The following is a 25,121-nucleotide window of genomic DNA, read 5'->3' as shown; positions in this document are numbered from 1 at the left end:
AATTGCAGCAAGAACTATTATTATCATAGTATTGTTGATTTTTGCCCAGGTAATAATAAGAGCAGCTAATGAAATTTCCATTAAAATCCGAGGAACGCTCAGAGATGAAACAGTTTACCCTTCTCCTCGAACAAGCTACTAATCAGCGCCCTTCTGCAGGGATCATTAAGGCTCCTCCAGCCTAATTCCATGATTGCTCAGCTACAGAAATAGCCGGTCCTTGGGGTGGCGCAGCAAGTGGCACTGCGCCGCAGTGTCACCTTTCGAACCCCAATAGCACTGATGCACCCCAGTTTTCGAAAAGCAGCTTTCTTCTGAACGGCCGTGGGTGTTCAGCAGGAGCCTCCGCACGGGAGCAAGGCACTTGCCACAGCGGGAGGCAGCCACGGGGACTTGGGCAGGAACAAGCAGCATTTGCATTGCCGAGAGCAGCTGGATAGCTGTGCCTTGCTCCTGGGGAGGCAGCAGGTCCCGGGTCTTTCTGAGCTCCTGCGGGCACGTGAGCCACTCACTGCCTTCAGTGTCAGTCTTTCTGCCGCTCTGCAAGATGCTGGCTCCAGGCTCTCCCTGAGCTTTGAGCAATGCCCCTGTTTTCCCTCTCCCCTCTGCTTAAAGCCCTGGAAACACATCATGTTGCTGTGATGTAAAAGGCACATTCAGATCTCGGGGCACTGTCACACTTGTACACTGACTTCTATTGTTATCAGATGAACTGAGAGGTCAGTGACGAGGGAGAAGGGAATAGAAAATTTATCTAGACTCACAATAGAAATCATGCTATCTCTTTGGCAACGGATACACAGCTGAGCAGCACCAGTGGGATTAGAAAACAATGGGATGGGGCCGTAGCCTCAACATTCAGATGGCATCCGAACTTTTCCAAAGTTCAGGAGTGTTTATATCCTTGGCAGGAGGTTCAAGGTCAGCTCTGTCAGTTTCTTCACCAGCAAGATTTAGAAACTTTTAATGGATCCCAAAAAATAACTTCCAAGTGGATCTGAGAGGTGAGGCCAAAGCACGCAGCGTTACTTTAACAAATCATTTCTCCTTCTTCCTTACTGCAGGTCAAACTATTTCACGTTGCAGGGCCCACACCGGTAACGTGTGCAGACATGCAGGCCAGAGGCGAGGAGTCCTCATCTGGAGCACAATTTCGCTTATGTCATATGATGTAAGAACTGCAGAAATCTACTGAAATGCAGCATTGTTGTGATGATTAGATCAGCTCAGGCGCCGCAGACATCCGAGTGTGGGGGGATTTACACAAGGTACAGGGGAAAAATGGGAGAAAATCTCCAGCTGTGAGATCGGGCTTTGGTGGAGGGGGAGGCTGGAAGTGAGGAGACTGCCTCATGACCTCCTAATCCCATTCGGCCACACCTATTGTTTATTGCTCAGGAGTCACTTTTGCTTTTACAAGCAACGGGAACTGGAATCCTGAAATGCGCTATCACTGAAATCACCGGATTACCGGGGCCGCTTAAACTAATACTACATAAATCTGCAGTTCAAAATAAGCATTAATACCTACTGATTGAAGACCAGAGGATTTCTGCAAGGATAGATTAGCTAAAATTTAGTAGCTTAAAAGGTTTAACTCTTTATTTTTCCCCTCATCCCGCATGGGCTTTAACGTGTGTGCACTGCAAGTGACTCTTCATTTTACAAGCAGGAAGGCGCTAAGTACAAATGCTTCCCTTTTACGTGGCACAGCCCTGCAAACTTTGCTTCGCAGGACTGCGGAGATGCCTGTGCCATGACCTGCAGAGACCACCCCGTCGGGTGAAAGGGCAACGTGGCTCCGGGCCAATATACTTTAATCTGCTGCCTTTCTGTTTAGCCAGCCAACGGGAATGTTTGCTGGTGCCAACTCTGGTGTTTGTGAAAAGCACATGTATCTACTAGAAGCTGGACTGCTTCCACCAGCCCAGTTCACATGCCATCAGACAGAGGTGACTTTCAGTCACATTACTGACTGGACTGGACATGAACCAAAGTCCTAGAGGTGAATGGTTCTATTCCCGTTACCAGTATTCTGAACTATTTGGCCTCCTTTATCCCAATTAAGCTTGTTTTGGATTCAAAGAGGCCTCCCGCTGGTCTGCTGCGTTTATTTAATGAAATTTATTATTTGCTATATTTTCCGTAACTTGTGATGAAGCAGAGACAGAATCATAGATTTTAAGCATACTTTTATATAATGCATTTATCCTCTGCAACAATGATGTCCTTTTAACCCAACAAACAAAACAGTCAAAACCCAACAAGCTAGTTTTTAAATCATTCCATTCCATATGTTTTTAAGCTGCAAGTCATTCAAAATGGTCAGTTTTAAGGAACCTCTGTCTCTCTGCTGCCAGGAATCCTCCCTTAGCCCAGAAGCTGTAACTGAATGTGCGCAGTAGTACACTGCAATATGGCAATATGAAAAAAAGAAAAAGGAAAAAGAATTAGCTCGGATCATCTAGATAATCTTCGGCTTGGCAGCTATGTTCTGTCCATTTTACTTCATATTGCACGGGACATGTGACACACAGAAGATCAACTACCACATTTCACCCGGTCCCTGCTAAGATACTGAAGATACTAAATGGCTTCTGCAGATATAAGCATACCTGAAGATACCGTTTTATACAACCGTTACCTTAGAATTGAAAACATCTCAAATTAAAAGGCAAAATAAAACCAAGCGCCACTTGCCTTCATCTCCATCATCTCCAAAGGGGTAGAAGAGAGCAACTGCTAAATTGATGAATACAGCAAGGTTGAAGGAAATGCTCCCCCAGAGAGAGATGTGTCTGGAGAACCAAAACAGGGGTGGATTATCTAGAAAGGGGAGAAAAGCAGCAATCAGTGAAATGAAAGCAGGCAGGAACTCAATCAGTAATGGCCTCAAGGTAATTAAAAAATACAAATTAATGAAGAAAATACGTAGGTCTTTGAAGTTAACTAAAATAGACAAATATTAAACATAGGTTTGCCATAAAACATAGTTTCAAGCACAGCTTTTAATCCAAAGATCCCAATACAGTTTATTATATATAAGGGTTTTGCCTCTGCTAAGATTTTAGGACTGGATCTTTTGGGAAGGCGTCTTTTCACCTGCCTCTGAAGCTGTAGCCTCTGTGCATGGAGATACAAAATCAAGCAAACAAATAGATTTTAGCACTCCGCATGCCATTTAACCAGAAGACCCGGAACGAGTCAACCAGATGACCCGTTTGGACCAAGCACACTGGAGACATTATTCAAAGAATGACGGAATAGGCAAGGTTGCAGAATGGTGGTATTTTCCCCACCTCTGTCAAACTAAATCTTATTAGTATATATTTATATGTATATAAATATAACATCTTATTCTACTTTGGAGAACAGGTAAAATTTGGTCTCACTGGGATTTGGCTCTATGAAAGCTGACTACTTCCTGCATGATCCTCAGATGTCCACGGTTACCTGCTGACAAACGGCTCTGTACACCTGCTTAAAACGACTCAAAGAAGGCCAGGATCTCCGTATGTGAAATGCTGTACGAATATGCAGAAATAGGCTATATCCCAAAGAACCTATAACCTAGTTAGAAAAGACTAAAAAGGGAAATCGGGCAAAACAGGGTTAAGATTTTGTGTCTCGAGTCACATAACTCCGCAAAATGGCTAGGAACAAGATCAGACAGGACTAAGACCCGGGCAAGCACTTCGTATATATGACTGCACTACAATAAGTTTAAATGAACATGTAAAACAAGATTCTATGTGCAATGGTGTGAAGAAATTTCTAGCCAGAGAGGTTTATTTGAAGACGATGTATTCCTGTTAATTATATTTTAAAGTACTGAGAGCCTCCTGCAATTATGCAGAACATATTCTTGACTTGCCTGCACCCAGATAAATTTTTATAAACAGTAGACTCCTTCAACTGCATATGACTGTCTCAGGCTTTAGCCTAAATAGAATTTAATTGTGATTAGGTAAATATTCAGATTTCATTGTGATAACCTTATGCTGTTGGCTGCTGAGATTTAAGCATTTGGAGCCATTGAAAATTACATGTATCAATTTTAGCAATGCAGACTGCATGCTAACAGACACTTGGCTAAAGAATGAACCGAGCCTCGACCCGTATTATCTTTTCAAATAAAAAAACCCACACGGAAATTTGCGGGCCATTCCACTGATGAAAGGAATTGAGGAATTTCTGTTCTGAATAAAAATAAACCAATTTTCTTTGCTTATAGCATTAGGCAGGTCTGGTCTACGTAAGTGTAAGGTTGGGCTCTTTTATTTGTGTTTCTTAAGCAAAAACCACAGATATGATTTTGTTACTGGAGTAATTTTTCTACAATATAGTGACTTTTATTCCCAAATAAACCGTGCAGATAGGGAGTTATTGTGGAATAATTTATTTTTCAACTTCTACTCTGGTAAGTTTATCAGTACAGAAAAGTTCTCACCGTGCCACCAAGGGAAGCGGACCTGGGCCTATAGGATTCACACTGAAAACTTACCTCTGAAAACTATAGCCTGGGAATTGACATTTATAAAAACTGCAACCAACATAAGGATGCTACATTAAACCATATTGCTTTGACTACCCAAACTCCCTGCTGCTCTGACCATAGATCCTACTCTTCACTTCCTTCCTGATCAATCGCATAATGCATAACACATCAGCTGTTTAACATCCGATGTCTGCCACCCCAGCAGCATCTGCATTTTAGCAATGCCTGAAGCGATCACTCTTGTGCATTTTTATATATATACCTAAACGATAACTTTCTTCCTTATCCCTCAAGAATAATGTAGATGCTTAATTAGTCTGCAGCCTTGATTCTCTGCTCCAGAAGCAAAGGGCACAGCTGACACTGGCTGACCTGGGACGAGCTTCCCATCACTGAGAAATCGGCAGCATGAGGACCCCCATTCCTGATGAGGGCCAGCAGCTGTAATGCCCACCAGCGAACTAAACAAGGAACTTGGGGTACCTGGCTTGGCTTCACTGCACCTCCTCTTCGGGTTCCTGCTTTGATCTCTCCCCCACAATCTCGACTGTGCCTGTCAGATGTGCAACCTGCAAGCAGCTTAAGGTGGTACAGATGCCTCTTCCACTACCGTGGGACACGTACCAGTATGGGCTTACAGACTGGGACATAGTACAGCCTAGTCAAGCAAGGCTGATGTGAACTGGCAGAGGGGAACTGACTCCATGGGAGTCAGGCAGATTTAAAGCAGCTGAGGTTCTGGTGAGAGATGTTTTAAAGTGACTGACATTTACAAGTTTTTTAATGGTCTTTTAGGAATCTGCAAACCTCAAATATGCAGCTACACATGTTTTTGTTAAATATTAAGGGCCTTGGCTTAATTAGGTGCAACTCTATTGAGTTTAGTAGAACTACACCCAGTTCACCCATCCCTCAATTTAACTTTTGGAGTCCAAAACATCATCTTGAACACATTACTTATATTCCTAGCTGCTCTATATTATGCCTCTCTTATGGTGGCATGCAAGTGCTTCAGCTGACCTATACTCTGCTGACCTACACTCTCAAGTCCTGAACAGTATCGCCTGTTGCAGTATGGGAGTGAACTGAGAAAAGTGTATTATTAAAATGAAAGCATTTGGAGGCTTAAAAGCAGGGTTTTACCATAATGAAGCTATTTTTTGAAATTGCAATACTTACTCCTAATTTTCTTTTGCCATTTCATCTCGTTGTACAGATCCTCTGTCTGTTGGAAGAAGTCGTTGACTTTGCTCCCTTGTTCATCCCTCTCTGTTGTATTGAATACCCGACTTTTCGATTCACGAGTGAGAAATTCACAAATATTGGGGACAGGAAAGACAATCTGTTCCATTGTTCTATCATGGCGAACAATCTATAAATAAAACACACATTTTTTTCAGGATCAGTGACTTTCCAACCATTTTTTCATACCTTTTCTTGTTCACAGGTCCCCTTTTATTTATAAATTAATGCCTAAATTATTTGAACATTACAATGAAGTTGAACCAATCAATCCTAAAACAAAGTAAAACTGTTTTTCTATCTTCAAAAGCCTGCCTGAAAATACGGTGGCAAATACACGTCTCAAGCAAAACCTAGATCCAAACTTCCCCCAAATATAAAAACTGTTCTAATTCAGAATGCTTCAATTTTGCAATAAACTGAACCCAGTAAACATTGCAGAAGCTCAGGAGGTTTCTGCTCAGATTACAAAATTCTTTTCTCACCTTGAGTCTATTTCTATGATGAGATAAGTTGTGAAGGTGAACATGCAAAAATAGCACCTTGTTACTCACACAGCACCCGTATCTTCCTACTTGGCAAAATTCAAGGTTTTGCATTGTTTGTATTTCAGGGCCTAGTGAGCTCCCAGTGAGTGAGTTGTTAGATTTTATTCCATCTTACCACACTGTCATCAAAATTGCTTCCCCATTCGGATCATGGACTCTGCATTGCTAAAAATACAGAAATGGGTAGAAAACTCATCTTGACTCCTAGACCCATATCTCTGTACAGCCACCAGTGACAAAAAACCCCACTATTTGACTTTCAAATAAAACAAATGAGATACCCTCATATAGGGGAGCTATATCTGAAATGCCGAACAGGTGTAGAACTACTTTCAGAGAAAGGCCAGTGAACATCCATTTGATACAGCAGGAATCCTGGGTTGAGTTACACTTTTCCAGTTGTGGTCCTGCAGTAAAGAACCCTCCCTTCTCTCTGTTAATTCATATTTATTATGTGAACACACTAAAAAAAAAATCTGTCTTAAGTCATTGTTAAGATTAATATAGTCAAGTACATTTGCCTTGGAGATGAAAGATAACTGTGCTCATGTCTGCCCTTAGGCATGTGCATTACGTGACATTTGAACAGGCAATTTTGAAGTGTCCTAAGTAAATAGCTGTGTCTCAGGCCAGCTGTTTTGCAACAGGACTACGTGACTAGCAGCTAACCCGGTAGGGTGAGTGACCGAAGCTGACAGCGCATCTTCAGTTCTGTCAGGGACTAAAACGAAAAGGTAAGCTGCATGTGCTGCTCTGCAGAATCGCATTTAAAACAGTTTATTCTCCCTGAGAATAGAGGCCACCGTATCTCCTTGAGGAAGAGGCTTTGCAACCATGAGGTTTTAGGAGATTTCAGAAACTGTAGCAGGAAGAAGCTATTTGCCATATAAAAGCAGACCACAGTGCTTGCTTAATGCCCGAATTTACAACCTACACAGGTAACTCGGCTGATAATTGCCAAGAGATACCTCAGCAGTAACCAAAATATTAAAATATGTGAAGAGGAGCACTGAGCTGCTCTCTGGACAGCTACAGCCATGGAGCTTCCATCTATCCTGTGGTGGGATAACATGACAAGTATCAGGCAAAAAGGATGGTGGGAAACAGAGAAGGACTCAGCCATGGCCTGTCTTGATGGCAGCCAGGACAATACGGACCTGACACGCTCGCCCCAGGCCTGCTCTCTATGCACGCAAGCTCAGGTCCAATGTTGACGGAACCTGGGAGCCCACTGAAGGTAAAATGAAAGCTCAGATTCAGGCTGGGCCTGTGTGCAACCATACTGTGCAGGTTTCGTACTTGGCCAATTTTGGAATTGATACAGGATTTCCAAGAGAGAACTAAATGTCTCTTCTTCCTGCAGTCTCTCACAGCAGCTGCCTTTGCGCCACCGAAACTCTCCTCCTTACAAAGTCACTAAAGACTAGAGACATTACACACTAGGATACTAACTCCTATCTTGATGCCTCTAATCCCATGAAATCTGTAAGAGCACAGGAACTAACATAAGGGTTAAGAACCTAAATACCTCTGTGGATCTTGATCTAAATCCAGTCCATGGCAGGGGTAAAGTTTAAAATAGAGAACAGATCTGATGATCCAGGCCAAGCCTTGGTCTTTTAAACAAAAGCCATACTGAATGTCTACACCACTTCAAAACCTCTTTCTACTGCAGCCAGACTTTTAATTTGATCAGTTAGCATCACTGGTTTGAAACTCATGATTATTTATTTGAGTGATGTACCATACAAGATTATTCTTGACTTCATGACACAGCTACTATCCACAGTCATTATTTCTCTAACAAAACATGTTTAGTTACACACCGGAAAGCTACTGTAAAATGATTATTTGGAGCCACTTTTAATATAGGTACATTCCTTTTCCTCCCATAGCCAAAACCGCATTATTTAACCTTCTCCTTCTCATAAATAATCTACACCATTTGAATAAGCTTTCCTGTTCAGAAGCTTAAAAAGAGGTAATACACCATGCATAAGATGCAAACTTGTCTCATATTCAATCTTCTAGTGAGCAATTCTTTACCTCTATCTGTGCCGTGTGATTGGCGTAATACCTCAAGGCTTCATCTCCTTCATCTGGATCTGACCCTGGCTTCAGCATCTGTTGCAATGTTTTATTGTGACGAGCCAACTAGAAAAAGAAAAAAAATCTGATTTATGTCCTGCTGCTATATTTTCAGCTTTATCATCTTCACTTAACTAACACAAATTTCTCCTTCCCCCCACTCCCATATACTTACACGCTCAACCCAGTGGGGCTCTTTCCACAGATAACAACAAAAATGTAATTACTTGAGAACAATAGAAATAATTTACTCTTAAAAAGTCAGCAGCAAGTCTTCGGCTGAGATTTATGAAAGGCAGCTTAGCCTGCAGCCTAGATGGTTTTTGGAGGGCTTTTAACAAATGCCAAAAAATTACACTGAATGCTTCTTTTCACTTAAGTTTGGCCATAAAATTTGCATACCTCTGAATAGGTAATTACATTTACAATTAAATTTTCTCTGCGATTTCGAACGGCTAAACTGTTCTTCGCTATGTTGTATGTTGGTATTTCAGGGCTGCCAAGATAACATCCATAACTATCTCAGAGGCAGCTGGACTGCACTGGTGGGCAAATACATTCTTAACTGTATAGTTTACATACATAGCATATATATGCACACACACAAACACACTAATAGGGACCTCTTCCTACAAACTTTTACAAATTATATACTTCACGTGATTCATAAAACACACCTCTTCTTGTTGACTAGTAAATATTTAAAATGCTTGATAGCTGCATGAAGTTTAATACTGAGAGTGTCAGCAAACTGCATTCATGATGTCTTTTAGGTTGGTGAGGAACAAAGACTTAATTACAAGGCATGAGGAAACACCATTAAAAATGCAATCTTCCCTATATCATAGCAAGTGGTTTTCATCCAGAAACTCCGAGGTGTTTCACCTACTTTAAGGTGGGGGAAAACTGAGGCAGGAAAGGCTATCTTGCAAACAAGATCCAGGTCTCAATCACTGCACAGACATTACCACAACAGACTAGACACAGACATTAAAAATGAGGCAGGCGCAGCACTCGGAACGACTGCAGGAATTAGGCTTTGAAGTGATGATCACCACAGGTGGGTTAGGATTTACTACATGAAATAACACAGTAAGTCGAGGAATTATAAAATAATTAAAATCTAGAAAAAGAGGGTCTGACTATCTGATTAGTTCTTCTCCATCACACAAGCTATATAACCTGATCCAGTCAGTAGTCATTGCCGTATGTGCACAACATCATTTCAATGCGGCAACCTGAACCCATTTTCTATAGGTCTTTTGCATCCCACTCAATATGTGCTCCAGCATCATGGAGAAACAAGATGAGCTTGTGGAAACAAAGTAGTAATTTTTTAAAATAAACAGCGTTATTATTTTTGCCTTTCAGCTTTATTGAATGTTCCTCTGCATCTGTACTTAGAAAAGGGCAAAAAATTCACCTTCTCTGTATCATTCATCATTCTGTACACTACTGTCACATCCTCTCTTATTTGTCTCTTCTTTAAATTAAAACAATCCCTATCTTTCCCATCCCTCCTCAAACAGAAGACTCTCCGTGACCCAATTATTTTCCTTGTCCATCTCCAAATGCCCTTTACTTTAGCTATATCTCTTCTTTAAGACACGAAGAAAAGAGCTTACTAGACAGAATGCAATTGCACCCTGCTTGGAGCAGTGAATTAGCATAACCAGAAGCAAATATATTCCCTGTTTTTATCTTTGATAATACAGAGGAACTTTGCCTGTATCTTGACCCTTTTTCTCCAATGTCAACCATTAAGATTTTGAGTTTTCTAGTAAATGATAAGTCAAGGACGTATGGATAGTTTTTCTCATATTAAAATGATAACCGTTTGGAGAAAAGGACATGTATGGATCCAGAACTTTCCATTATTGCCACAAAAGACTTTGTTTATACACAATTGAATTTGTGTACCGAATTGGAAATGCCATTTGTAAACCATATGAAATCTCAAGGTATTGCTTCCTGATATGCTTTTAACTGTCCGTAACTTTTACTGTAAAAATACCTCTTGATAACTATCAGTAACAGAAGTTCCCTTATCACATGGACTAGAAGGGAAAACTATCTGAGCCTTCTCGCGCTGTAATGGGACTGACTAGCACGCGTGTTAACTTAACAGACCGCTAGTGGTTTGAGACAGCGATGATACAGTGCATATTTTACTATCAGGTTTCATTTGAACAGCAGCTACGCACTTCAAAACTGTGTGCACTTGGCGATCCTCATTACACTTTATTAGACGGTGCTTTTAGGCAGTGACTGTCTTGTGCTGACATGTGTACAGAGCCTAGCACCACACAGCTAGGGCTTCCTGACACTAGCACTAGGCAAAATGATCTGAAGAACAGGCCAGGATCTTCTGTGCTAGCACCTCGGCTGCCAGCAAAGACACATGGGAAATGACCAGGGATTGCTGACCAAGCTGGAGGAACTGCAGCAGATTTTAGGAGGGAAACCTACCTAGCGATGTCAGCGGTAGTGCCAGGCAATAAGCCCTTATAACCTCATTTCTTTATGCTTCCCCATGTCTCTATATCCACTCACCTTCTGTAGTCTAGACCTTCAGACAGTAACCTCAAGGGCTAAAGGGTCTATCCGTTTTCTGCTTGTATTGCAGTTCCTACGTGGCATAGATTCCTCTACATTGACACAACAGAGGTACTGCTAATATATCTGTATTGTCACACCTACACCCATGAATGAATGATACGGACAGCAATCTGTGAAGGCTCAGCTCTGAAGCAGAGGCCCACAGTAAGACACAGAACAGCTTTAGAAATGCTATGTTATTTGGCAACTACAATGTTTTCTGAAGCTCTGCTTTCATGATCCCTCCTTCACCCTGTAATGAGCTCAAAGGCTCACACGGGCAAAGGGGACTGTGTCAACAGATTCCTTGACCAGTGCAGAGCTTTTTCTAAGATCAAAGACATAGCAATGAAAATAACCGTGTAGTGACAAACTGTGAACCTAAAATATGGAAAGCTTATCCAAGCTGATAATGCACCCTAGGTGACAGTCTGCGACTGACATGTAAAGGCCGTGCAAGCTCTGAATGACATTTTTTCATATTTAACTCCTGTGATGTAGTTAAGCATTATTTCCAAAGTGCTGCAGAAATCTTTTGGGGCAGCTGAAGGACAAGACACTGGATAGGCATGGACAATAGCAACTATAATGAAAAGGACGGTCCCATTTATGTTTGCAAAGCAAAGCTCAAAAATGCACAGCAAGCATAACTGATATAAAAAATAACCATCACTAGAGCCTGAATTTGCAGAGATCCCCCAAAAAATCATGTCTGAGGAGAAAACTCTCTGTCAGTCATTCATTTACCCATCAACCATGCCAGTGACAATATTTTAAATGTCAACACTGTATTTTACTACTCATCAAGGCATGTAGGGATGAGGACGCAATAGCATACAGCAGAACAGTGATTTCCAAAGAGGGGATGTGTACGGCAACGGCAATAACTATATGAATAAAGATCATTTGGCTTTCAGTCAGTTCCCAAGGAAGGCCTGTTGTTCATCTTGAAAGACTTTTACTTCAAAAATTTGGAAAACACTGTAATGAAGCATCAGTACAAAACGTGAAAGATTGAGGACAGACCAAGAACGCTGAAGACATTAATAAAGAAACAGCAGAGATAAATGACAGAATTGGAAGTAATACTCAGTCTAAACTCCTCACACAAAATGATTATAAAATCAGATCTGCTGGTCATCTGGGATTCCATATACGATCAGCAGCATGGAAACCCATCTTTTGCAACTGACAATATACAGATTTCCCGCAGGCTTTGTGCTATAAAGTCAAGATTTCCTTGAACAAATATGCAGTTATTTAAATGTTCTCAAAGAAAAAGTGATTTAAAATTGTGAACGTTCATGTCATCAGCCTGTCAATAATTCATTGACTTGGGATACTAGGTTGGTTTGCTAAAGTATGTATATACATATGCATGTGCGTGTGGAAAAATTGCTGGGAAAAGAGAAAGTAATTCTCCACTTTCATCATCTCTGTAAAACACAGACTTTCTCCGTATTTTTACAGGAACATGTCAGTCCCTGGTTGTAGCTTGTAAACTGCAAAGGTCTCTCCTCCATAGCCCAGTCCTCATTGGAGGCGTGAGGTCTAACCCAGGACACAGTCGAGGCGGTTGTCAAACCTCCGACTGCTGATTTCACCAGGCTTTGCTTAAGGCCCCAAAAACGTCAGGAATCCGATAAATACAAGCTAGAAAGAGCAGGCTGAAGACCCCAAATTCTGTAAGATCTATTTCACTCTCTACATTTTGAGACTGCCAAACCTGAGGGGTAAAGGTGACTTTTTATGACTAGAATGGTACAAAGAGATCTAAATAGGTGAGGCCTAGTGTCCTGTAAGCAAGCAGGGTTTTCACGGAAGAGTCAGTTCACTGGAAGCGTCAAACATGTTAAACTGATTTTCTAGAAGAGTCCTATGGAGTATTACTATAAGCTCTGGATAACTGGCTGAGAAGCACAAAGACACAAAGAGTTTCTGTGCCTTGAAACACTATATTTACAGTATTACTATTAAGAAGTATCACAAACATCTAAAAAAATAGAAACAAAATTATTTAAAAAATTATTAGTCTTGTCACCGGCTCTCTCGAGTTTCTTCTCCCAGTTGTAAGGCAGCAGTAAGGTTATCCGATGGGGGAGATACCTGCCTCACAGGCACACTTGACAGGGGGAGGACACTGGGTTAGGTAGCAGTCAGGAGCGTGTGGGGGACTGGGGCTCATTTTGGGGAGGGAACTGGATGTGTCACGTGCACCTGTAGCACTGCACAGTGCTCTCTCGGCCCTTACCCCATGCCCCAGCTGCAGCTCGCTAGCCAACCCTCTGGGGTGCCAGTCAGCCCCATCTAGCATGGCAGAGCAGAGAGAGGCCACCACACAGACCTGGAAGTTCATGAACTACAGACCTGGGGGAAAGTGAGGCAAGAGCTGTTTGTACAGACCCGATGTCCAATGCATGACATCCTATAGATCTGCTGTAAATTATCTTCATCTCTACCCTGTCAGTAACCAGACATACCAGCCCAAAGGCCAGTGGTCTTTCACCAGGGAGAAATGAGACAAAATGTTAACTCGCAGCAACAGCAGAATAATTGCATCTGTTCAGATTAGTTTCACCTTGCTGTGAAAACAGGCTCATGCAGCTGGGGCTCATTTAAAGCCACAATCTCTTCCTCTTTTTTCCCCTTCAGTCCCTTGGCTTCTGGAGCCTGGCAGTTGTCCTGGTTTAAGGTAGAACAGAACCAACTTTCTGTTCAGTGATTTTACTCCTTAGCTAAGCCTCTTCTAACTCTCTGAAATTAACAGCATATTGTGCAGAAAACAGTTCATTCTCAGAGTGATAAGACCTATGTTTATAATAATGCCAAGGAACGGTATGCAGAGAGGCTCTTGCTTATACTTACAAGGTCATCTTTGTTATTTGCCCTGCTAGAGGGTCAGAAATGGAAAAGCGTAGAGGGGTCATACCTGTGGGGAGGAGCGGACAGGACAGGTGACCCAAAAAATGACCAACAAGGTATTCCACCCCATCTGCCCCATGCTCAGTACAAAAACTGAGGATTAAAAAGGTCAGCCCTCTTTCTTCAGTGGCCGGTGTCTGAGGAGGACCCTGTCTGTTCATCTGCCTTTGATCCTGATCCGTGCGTTCCTGACTCCAGATCTGGAATCCAGTTCCCGTCTGTCACGGACTCCAGTCTGGGACTTTCCCAGTGCCTGCCAGTGACATCATCCTGAAAGCTTGGTACGGTTTTGTATATATTGTATCTATTTTATTATTTCCTTTTTATTTTATTATTAATATTTCATTGAAGTAGTTTAGTTCCTTCTTCTAAACGCGTAAATCTCTTTATCTCGCCTCCTCCTCTCCTTGGAGCGAGAGGTGGGGGAGAGCATCTGTCGTCCATCATTGGCCAGTCCAGCCTAAATCACAACAGCAGTGTGAGATCTGGCACTACCAAACCCCCTCACAAGGGGAAACCCCAGTCATCTCACTGAATGCTTCATTTTCTGCTTAGAGAGAAAGAAAGGATAAAAAAGCTGCCTGGGGACTGGCAAGAAAAATCCCAAGGACCAAGAAACAACAGCAAAAAGAAAGTCAAGGGAGTAGCAAACAGGATGGATGAGAGACAGAAGAGGACAGGAGACAGAAAATGAGATGCTCTTCCTTGGAATGCCAGGACCTTACCACATGCCAGCTCCCTGCCCAGGGCAAATGAGAACGCTCCTATTCCATCAGTAAACAAGGAGAGAGAGAAAGCAAGGAAAAAGGAAATGTCATCTTAACCGTAACTGAGCAGAAATTTTTATTCCAACTGGCTGTACGAACAGTAATAACAACTTCTCAACTCCCCACGTTCCAATCAAAACTGAACAGTGCTTTCTGCAATACACAGGGCAACTTCCTTTCCAGAAGTCATTACAGTTTTATACAGCGGCACCTTTGCACTCTACCACAAAGCAATCTGTTAACAAACATTAGGAACAGCAGGGATGGAGCAATGGGAGACTCTCAAATCAAGTATTCATTGATTTCATTTAGATGATTATACTGTACAGAGCAACCAAAAGGGTTTAGAGTTAATCTTCCCCTGATGGCTTGTGGTACATGAGCAAGGCCCTGGGTGGTCCAGATGCTTTGGATTCTATTGCTGGGTCTTCCATGGCCTCGTGTAACCTCTGAGACACCACCTCTCCTCCCCAGCCTACACGTGGTGCACACTACAAATTGTGGGTAATAGTGATCTACCTCGCAGGGAAGGGAGAAATAAAACACCTTGACATTATCACATAAGAGAAACCACCACAGTTAAGTGATCTCTATCACTATTATGTTTGCAGCCTCCATAGTAATTTTATTGCTATTTTTGCTGTGGTTTTGCTGTTCTTTTATCCCTCATGAAAGCCAGCAGAAGACAAAATGACTTGCTAATATTTCAATGAGCTTTACTTCCATTTGTCGTGTTTGCAATTTCTTTTGCAGGCAAAGCTCACTTGCAAAAAAATAAAGTGTATGTGTGGGGAAAGTTCAGCTCAGATAAAATGTATTGCAACAAAGCAAAATTAATTTGAGGGGGGTGGGTGTGAAACATCTCTGCAGGCTATGAGTAAACTGTCACGGGCAGCTGTGCTTACATGGGCCAAACCAGCTCAATGCATACCTTGGTCATGTTTGGTTTTCAGTGTACACTGACCATACTGAACATAGGATGTGGACAGCAGTATGCAATCTAGAGTGTTCTAACAGGATAACACAACTGCATTTGTAGACTGCCTCCTATGGTTACTGTAAGCAAAATTTTGGAGAGTACAGGATGGAAGGACATAAGGAGATGATGGAAGTGTCAGACATGATTATGGGAAGATAATAAGAACGCTCAATGAAAAAGGAAGAAAAAAGAAAGCCGCGTTACTGCAACTAGTCTTCTTCACAGCGTAACAAGGAAGAAGATCCCAGACACATGCAACTTCTATGAAAGACAGATAAAACATTGTAAGACCTTACCAAAGGTCTTATAAGACCAAAGTAAGACCGAACTGGCATTGCTCACCAACATTGTACAGACTCAGTCTGTGAAAGACCAAAATCAGCAACAGACCAGCAAGCATATGGATCCCAAATCCATGCAGCAAGAGATCTTTTCACACCTAAAAGCCACCAACACTTTATATACATACAAAATATATACATAAAACTGAGATAAGAAACTGTGAATGGCATACCCTTTTCAGGAACTCTCAAAATCCTTTTGTTATCAAGCCCTTTACTTTCTAGGTTTCTCCTCTTATTCAGAACAGTGATTCTCTGCAAACTAGCTATCTACTGCTGTCTAATATGTGGCTTCTAAAGAAAAGGAAGACTAGCACAAACAAAAGGGGGAACTGCTTATGACACTTATTTTGGTGGCAATGTGGTGAGGGGAACCACAGTTTTAAGTCTTTAAGTCTCAAGTATGGACATACTTCCTTCAGTAAGCCATAAGACTAGAAGACATTGACTGGCACCAAGAGTAGAGCAGAAAGTAACTCATGAGCTGATACTCCCATAATGGGCTCATCCTCTTCTCCAGGGTCTACCTAAACTACGCAGAAACCTGCTCGGTTTCTGACCTGAAGTGTGAGACTTGCATCGCTGGCTCCCTCCTCTTGTCTTCCCACTCTTAAGTCTCATCTCATACGTTTGCAGTATAGCACCATGGTGTCTTTTGCACACTGTGACCCCTTAAGCTGGATGCAGTTCACCAACCCAAACTGTGATATAACCACCAGCTCTGCTACATGCACGTATGGTTTAGAAGATGGCCACTGTACACAGACTGCACTTGTAGAGGCTGGGATAAGCAACCTACCAATCTTAATGAAGCTCATTAAAGAGGCTTAAGTCCTCAGTTGCAATTTAGTATCATGGCCCAGCCTCCATGATTCAAGCACTTGAATATGGCCATTATGTGGTCCTCTTAGTTGCCACAGCAATAGCAAAGTAAAAAGCCTGTTCATAGTCAATCCTGTTAGCATCCCACCTCTTCAACAGGTATTTCCACAACACACAGAAAACCATAATTTAGTCATTCAGGTTCAAAACCATATATGAGACTAAAGTAGCAAGTAAACAGCTAAAGCTGCAATCTGCCAAATTCACAAAAGACACGCATTTCCTAATTTCTGCAAGGTTCTTATGTATATACTTTGTGGGGGACAAAATAGGGCAGTTACCACATGTGGAGACAGAGGAACTGAGAGGTGTCTCCCTTCAAAAATTACAGTGGTAAGATTTTCCATCTTTTCCAATCATGCTGTTGAATGTTTGCCTCACCCTTCAATTAGCAGAGAAAAATATCTTTTAAAAAAAATAATTTAGGGGCATAGGAATAGAGAAAAGAGAAAGTAAAATGGTGAGTTGCTCTTTCTAACTCTGTATTATGGCTACTGTCCTCCAGAGCGCACTTTCACCTGGCACCTATAAAGTAACAGTTCCTGGTGGGAGAGAAAAAAGGTAAAAATTTCATCTCTCTCCTCATCAGACATTCACAAATAATGCTGCTTACCAATACCAGCTAAATGGTGCTCTGCAGACAAACTCATAGAAAGAAAAGGCTGAAAAGATCAAGTTCATTTAAGGCTACCACAGATCATCATTCGTAAAACAAATTCTCAAAATTCTTGCCTGTACATAACATCAGAGAAACCATTTCTTTCACACCGGGTTGATTAGATGCTTGTCCGTGTGCAGGTCTGAAGGTGTTTTACTCCTGTAAAACTACTGGTGGTCATAAGTAACTGATCACCTCCCTTTTGGTGCAGAAGAGCGTAATCAGCTGTTAAAACTAAATTTCACAGCTGGACACTTTTTAATCAGTAACTCTTAAAGCTGCCTCAGAAAAAGTGCAAGGTGGACCTCATTTTAACTTTTCTGTGCTGTGTTAAAGAGGACGGCAACTGAGGTAGCTCTGCCTACTTGTAGATTACAAACTCAGACCTTGTCTATTCTAGAAAACTCTATGATGACTGAGATACCTAATTAAATAATGACATCGGAGGAGATGAGAGTTAAAACTGAGTAACTGCAAGGAACAGACATATTTTGACATTCTGATTAATACTCTTTGTTTTTGTTAACCTGTAATCAAGACGGATAAAAAGTATGTCTTTGTTAGAAAAGATGTTCCCCCCCTGTTTTTAATTAAGGTGTAGGATTTCACAATGCAGATATCTGAGACCTATTAGAACCGATCTGATAATATTAAGTAAGACCAGACTTCACTTCCATGATATTTCCAAGGCTACCCTCACTTTGCCTCAAAACAAACCAAGTTCCTCTTAGCTTAGAGTAAAATGTTTTAGTTGTGCTTTACATATAATAAAAAGAGCACTTTGGTTTATTTGAAGGTCACCTCTAATGGAAAAGCCCCAGCTCTGCCTCCAGAGCGAGCCTTCACCTACAGTAGACTATTACAACTCAACACTTTGTGTAATTCAGCTTCCTTAATAAGGGGAGTTTGCTGCAATCTGAACAAAGTAAGTAGCTACATTACATATATCTCTCAAGAGAAAATAGGTGGGCACCGCAGTTGAAGGCAACTGAAAGTACAGTCTACTTTGAAGAGTGATTTTGTAAAGATGGCACTGCGTGGTTCCACATTTATGGTCTCTCAGTGACTTCTGGATTGAGTTTACTCAGTTTACAAGTGAAATTAATTTATTTCTACTTAACGCTCCTCCATGCAAATTCAATCGACAAGCTTTAAGTCAAGCTGTGCTCTTTTTTGTCCATGCATCATCACTCTTAATGAAGACTGTGCATGCCAAATGCAAGTGGGGGACTCTAGGGTAAACGTACGGTTTGAGGGAAACAGGTCCAGTTCTCTCCTAGTATAAATCAGTATTGCTTGCTTTCTTTCAGTGGTGGCCTTCCCGTGTAGACCAGCCGAGGCTATGGCTAAATGAAGACACATTCTTGAAGTGGGAAGCTAAGAAACTGCCCTGCTGGTGATGGAGAACTGAAGGCTTTCTCCCCAGCCTGTGCTGCTTCAGATAGCAATAAAAAGGTAGTATGTTTATTACTAATACAGGACTGCAAACAGAGCCTGAGAGCAAAGAATTTTTTAAACAATATGTCATTGTCCCACAGCCAATTTTCAGAGTAAAACCACAGATTAATGTGAAGATTTCACAATGCAGACATTTGACAAAGAAAGGATATTTCTTCTGGTGTAACGTTTGGGCCCTGACACCAATACGACACATTTCCCAATGACAAAAAAATCTTGTAAACCACAAAACACAAGGACACAGGATTACAGAAGTTAAAGATAGAAGAAGAAACCCACAAAGCAGAAATATTAAGGCCACCTGTGCGCTAGAGAAATGCACAGTCGCCACAGCCAAACAGGATATATCCCTCATTAATATTACATGTAATAACACATACACATACATATAATACTTACTCTAGAGAAGTAGAACCAGAAAAATTAAGACAAGCTAAAACCTTTGTGGTCAGTAAAAAGCTCTAGCCTGAATCCTAGCAGCCTGTCAATAGGACACCAGAGGGAAAACAGAGGTCCCCATGTAGATCCCTATCAAAGTCACGACAGGATTCTGAGGTGAATGCTTCCAAGGAGAAGGGGAGAAAAAGAAAACATCGAAGGACAGGTTGCCAAGGTTTTAACCTGAGACCTAACAACGAAGCACAAGTTGCCAAGGTTTTAACCTGAGACCTAACAGCAGCCACAGACATTTGTTTAATCTTTCAGGTGCTCATTAGTGTCAAGCCCCTGTGGCAGCCTCCATACTGTCTCTCTATACTGTAGCTGTAGCTGGCTGAAGGTAGAGTTATGTACCATACTAATGAGCTGCAAGGAGGGTGATGTGCGTCATTGACTTCTGTTTCAATCTTGGCAATCTAAGTGTAGAAGCCTTGCAACAGCTTCTGATTCTACTGACATTTAATTAGCTGGTGTCATTTTGATGCCATAGCCTGTCTCATCAGGATGATAACTACAAAACAACATGTGGAGCATAAAAGTTCTATGAGAAGTTTCAGGTCTGGCAGCCAAGGATATGAGTCCCCTGACAGTCACGGTTCCTGGGACTGGTCCCCATTAGCCCTTTGTTTTGGCACTGCTATCAGCAAGAGCTTCTCTGTTAAGGAGAGAGAAACAAAAAAACCCCACTAAACCAGACCCAAAAAACTGCAAACCTCAACAAAGCCTTGCAAAAACCTACATTGTTTAGCTCTAAAAATTCTACCTGTCCTGCAGAAAGGGAGCATCCGTATTGCACAAACTCACAGCTATTCATCCTGAAGGACAGGTTTACCCTAAAGGATAGGTTTGATCACTTTCTGGCCTCAAAAGCTAGTCCTGTTTATTTAACTATGTATAGCATTTTTCTCCATTTGCCATCACATGCTTGGGAAAACAATCTCCAATAATATCTACCAATTGCTGCTTCCTCACATCAGATGCAAAATTTGAAACAGTCATTGCTACACAAAATGCGACTGATCTGTATTTTCACTCAATATAACCAGTGATTCTGGTACAGCACATCCATTTACACCAGACCTTTTGGTATTTGGGTCTTTTTTCCAAAATCCTTTTTTAGAGTGTACCAGTCAGAGATGTATAAAAATTCAAATGAACCAAGCCATTTCATTCACAGAACAGAATCAACTCAAAATCTTTGTCAGAAGAACCTAGGCACAACCTAATGTTTTGTGAAAACAGACACTTATTGGACTAATGGGCCACAGCTCCGTTTTTAAGCAAAGCATCTACCCGAGGCAGAGGATGGGCAGAAAGAGGCCAGCAAGCTTAAAAATTCACTGAACCAGTGTGGTCGCCAGATCTCAGCTCTTCTGGAGGATCCTCGCTGGAGCTAAAGGCTGCTTCCCAACCGGATGAGGATAAGCTTATCTTTTAGAGCAAAATGCTCTAAGAACTCAGACCTCCCACAAGGGCAAGACCTCTTTTAGGCAAATGTTATGGGCCAATAATGGTAACATCAACATCAAGGGTGAAGGTGTTCTTGCAAGACTTTTCCACTTGGCTTCTGTTCATCTCTTTTCCATGGTATAACCATGATGTTATCATTTCAGCCAGTTAATGCCCACTGCACTCTACTGGGGGTTGTAACTGGTTCCACCCATTCACTATCCTAAATAGCCTTCCAGGTGTTTCTTTGCTGTGTCTTATAGAAGGTGCTTGTTAATGCACAGTATTAAGTAATTAACTTCTGCCTTCTTCATCAACATTTCTTTTTAAACAATCAAATTTCACCCCAAATTTACCCCTGACCACAGTCACACTTACTTCATGCAGAATACTGTTTTGTCTGCCTGGGAAAACCTAGCCAGTTCAGAAAGCTTTGGATCCTGACGCTAAAGGAAGAAGTTACATGCAGTGATCCTATCTCACATTTGGAGGCATACACGCACAGTGTTACCTCTCATGTTCTCCATACATTAAACCATGGAAAATCTTGCCCTCATCAATTTAAGCAAGGTCTTGCCACGGAATCCTCTGTCCTGATTTGAATTCTATGTGGGTCAAGACAGATGGATGGGTACGAGAATTCACATTTACTTTATAGTATATGTTTTAATAAACGTATTTTATTTTATGCGTGCACACACAAACACAAGGGAGGAGGAGGACCAAGGTCTAAGTTCATCTGCCTAAACATTAAAATACAGCTAAGTGAAGGAAAGCCAGCAGCTGCTCCAAGCTACAATACCAAAAATAGCTACCCACAAAAAAACTTAAGCCTTACAATACCTCCCTTACGCTCATGCACACATTTGTATCCGTTATCTTATGAAAGCTCTTCTTGCCTTAACCATCCATAATACTAGCAGCACAGGAAAGTTTATTTGAAAAACAGAGGAAGGAATATGGCTTACTCATCATGTCCTATTGCTACAGTATGCTTAGTAGTACTTGAAGCAAGAACCTTGCAATTCACAGCAAGCCCTGCAACCTTTCTCTCAGTTTATTTTAAGAACTTATCAACGGAAGAACACTTCCATCTGTATTAGTCTATCAGACGATAACCTGGTTCAAGCTTGTGTTTGTTTATGCTTGTACAGCATAAACATGTGCTTGTACAACTGCATCAATATCGAGCACTGCTAATTTCTTCTAACCTTATGAGGTGGAGGAAATGACTTTTCATTAAACCTTGGTGCCACAAGGAAATTATAAAAGTATAAGTATTTTGGTATCTCCTTGGGATTTAAGTAAGTTTGTAGCTTAGCCTCATAAAATACCCCACCCTTCTATTTACCTGGAGGTTACAAAGGTATTGTGGAATTCCAAGACCTAGGCTCCCTCTCCAGCAAGGCACTTTAGCATACACTTAAAATTGAGCAGCTGAGTAAACATTCTGCTTGTCTGAGAGCACGGAACACACATGAGGAAAGGGGTCACCCCCATGCTCCTGCAACAGCTTTGGGAACTAGACGGAGGAAGTGACAGGGCACTGAAAATTTGAAAATTTTGTTAAAGTATTAGGATTTGCTTCCCTACTCCCTGCCGACTCACATCTTTCTAGATCAAGGACATGTCTACATAGTTTACCAGGCAGATGAAAGTGCATTCTTCCCATGCTGCAAGCTGACTAGAAGCTGTGTAAAGTTATTTCACGTTCTTCTGCACCTCATGAATAAAGCCCCACCTGAAAGGTACAATGTCAGAGCTTGGGCTTCATGCCCTGTTTAGACAGTTTTTATCTAGCTGAAAAACACAGAGAAAAACTCCAAAGTATTTTCTGTTAACAGAAGCACATGCATATATGCATGCAAACTACAGGAGCTGGTGGTTATAACCAGTGCCTTATATCTTGCTTCACAGGAAACGTAAGGGGTCACGAACCTCATAGAAATACTGCTAACTCCAAGAAAGCTTTTTTTTTAGTTTACAAACTACTGAAATACTTCATTATAACTAACAGGTAGTAAGCTCAAGTAGTCACCTGAAAAGCCAGAGGATTTCTTTAGCCTTTTACGATTTTTTTTTTTGGGTAGCCATTTAAAAACTTGATTCTCCTACACTAAAACTACTGCACTTAAGAAGTGAGTAAGTATGTAAATTTTTTTGTGCTACTATGTCAAAAGCTTTTGTAATCTCTACAGAGACATCCCATTAAGATGAAGTCCCTTTGTGGACAGCCTTACTAACTTTGCAAAACAAAGTGTAGCCTGCTTTACCAGGAACTTTGAGGCGACAGCAATAAAAGTACCACACCAATTTCTTTTGACTGAAGCTGGAAGAGGTGTAAGAGCTGATGGAACTATCCATAACACGCCACCGGCATTCACCCGAGACTACTGTAAGAAATTAACAGTCAAGTTGAAGGCCTGGCTCTGAGCATGACGTTTGAACAAGACAAAGAAAAAAGAATCTCCTCCGTGGATTTTCAAGAGAATCGTGAATGCTCTCTATCTAGCAATAATAGGCCTATTTTTCCAGGATGTGACCTCAAGCAACAGTTTGAGTCACTCCTCCACAAACAGCTGTAGAAGTGCTACGTCTGGAAGGAGCCCTACCCCAAAGGCAGGCTGCAGAGTGGGGGTGCAGCTCAGGGCGGTTCCTCATGGATAAGTCAGTTCTGCTTTCTCTTGGTGGCGCTCCCTTCTCCTCTCTGCTGATAATACGTCGAATGGCAAAAGTGAGGAGCAGCAGTGTCCAGGCAACCTGGAGTCAGGGCAGGGGAAGCAGCACAGCTATGGCACATGGCAGGCTGTGGGAGAATTAAGAAATCAAGGAAAGAAAAGAGGGGACAGAGAAACACGTGGGAGAGATGTGATAACTGTCATGACATGGCATATTTAACAGTCAGCCTCTTACCATTACGTCCCAGGCTGCTGTGCCCACCTCTGTGTGTGTGTAATGTACGTGTGTGTGTGTGTGCTTGCGTGATGTACGCGTGTGCACGTGCACTTGCATACGTTTCTCTGTATGCATTTGGGGTAGGGGTTGGGAGGCTGTAAAGGAGATTTAATAACAGAAATCTCAGCCTTGCTTGTGACATATTTATAACTTTCTATGCACTGTGGGTCAAACATTTACAAGAATGCCTTTTGCTTCTGGTAAAGTCAACCACAGGAAGGGCAAGGAAGGATGTAGTGGTGGCAAAATGCAGAACCCACCATCGCCCTGAAGAGTACAACGACAAAAACTGAAAGTCTGAGCTCCCCAAAATAAACTGTCTGTGTTTGAAGGCTGTAGCAGCAAAAAGAGGAACTCTTGGTCTTGATTCCGCTGTTACAGAGGGACCAAAAAGCTTTAACTAGAGCAAGTGGTCACAAGCAAGTGGCAGGAAAGTGACTGATGGGCCACACTGGTTGTAGACAAAAATAAAGTCAGATGAACTGTGAAACTGTAAGGAGCACAGCAATGAAATATTATGTAAATCAGATCAGTTAAGCCGAGTGGAAGGCCCAGCCACTAAAAAGCCACTTCAACGCAGCAAAGCATAAGAGGGTGTTTGGAGAGTGGAGCCAGCAAAGGAATCCGACAACAATGGTCTTACTGAGGAGGGACCACGCTCGTATCCTGCCCATCCCAGGGCAAGCAAAAGGGCACACTTGGAAAGAGTTTGGGGTTAAAGATCATCAGTCTTGTGCCAAGAATCATAGCTTTTCATTAGCAGAGGAGAGAGGTAGGCCCCAGATTGCCTGCCCTTCCATTGCTTTGTTTTGGTATGGGGCTTGACATGGGTGCAAAGCTATTGAAAACAGACACACGTACTGTGTTACCAAAATGCAAGAAGAGGAAAACAATCCTTTCTTAAAAAAAAGATGGGATATTTTTACAGCATACAGAGCCAAGCACGACATTTCATTCTAGAGAACAGGAAGGAGCTCAGTAAATTGCTGCCGTGAGTCTCATGCAACCAAAATCCTGACTACAGACCAGGCGTTTGGAATAGCTGTGGAGGTGCTTCATGGCCCTCCACAGCACCCTGCATATGTGTCTAGGGACAGAGCTTTATCTACACCTCAGTTAGCTCGTGTGCCCTTGGCAGTGACCTCTCTGGTAAAATGACCCCAGCAGTCACTTCATATATAGTTTTAAGACTATATTCTATTCCCCAAAATTTATTTTCCATTGTCATGAGTCCTGTTAAGTGACCTAACGCCAACTGTAGACACAAGACATAATATACCAACACTTCAATTTGGCTG

General features: G+C 41.8%; 1 protein-coding gene across 1 annotated transcript in view; it reads right to left on the bottom strand.

Annotated features, from left to right (window-relative positions):
• Positions 1-25,121, bottom strand: part of ITPR2 (inositol 1,4,5-trisphosphate receptor type 2) — a 261,876-nt gene that overhangs the window by 36,852 nt on the left and 199,903 nt on the right. Inside the window, exons 46-48 of the mRNA XM_063357290.1 lie at positions 8,335-8,442; positions 5,678-5,870; positions 2,701-2,826 (exon numbers count right to left, since the gene is read on the bottom strand). Coding sequence (XP_063213360.1) covers positions 2,701-2,826; positions 5,678-5,870; positions 8,335-8,442 — 427 coding nt within the window. The remainder of the gene's footprint in view (positions 1-2,700; positions 2,827-5,677; positions 5,871-8,334; positions 8,443-25,121) is intronic.

The sequence above is a fragment of the Chroicocephalus ridibundus genome, chromosome 1 (genome assembly GCF_963924245.1).
Source record: "Chroicocephalus ridibundus chromosome 1, bChrRid1.1, whole genome shotgun sequence".
Lineage (NCBI taxonomy): Eukaryota > Metazoa > Chordata > Aves > Charadriiformes > Laridae > Chroicocephalus > Chroicocephalus ridibundus.
Note: the sequence above shows the minus strand (reverse complement) of the source record. Positions and strands in the feature narration are given on the sequence as shown.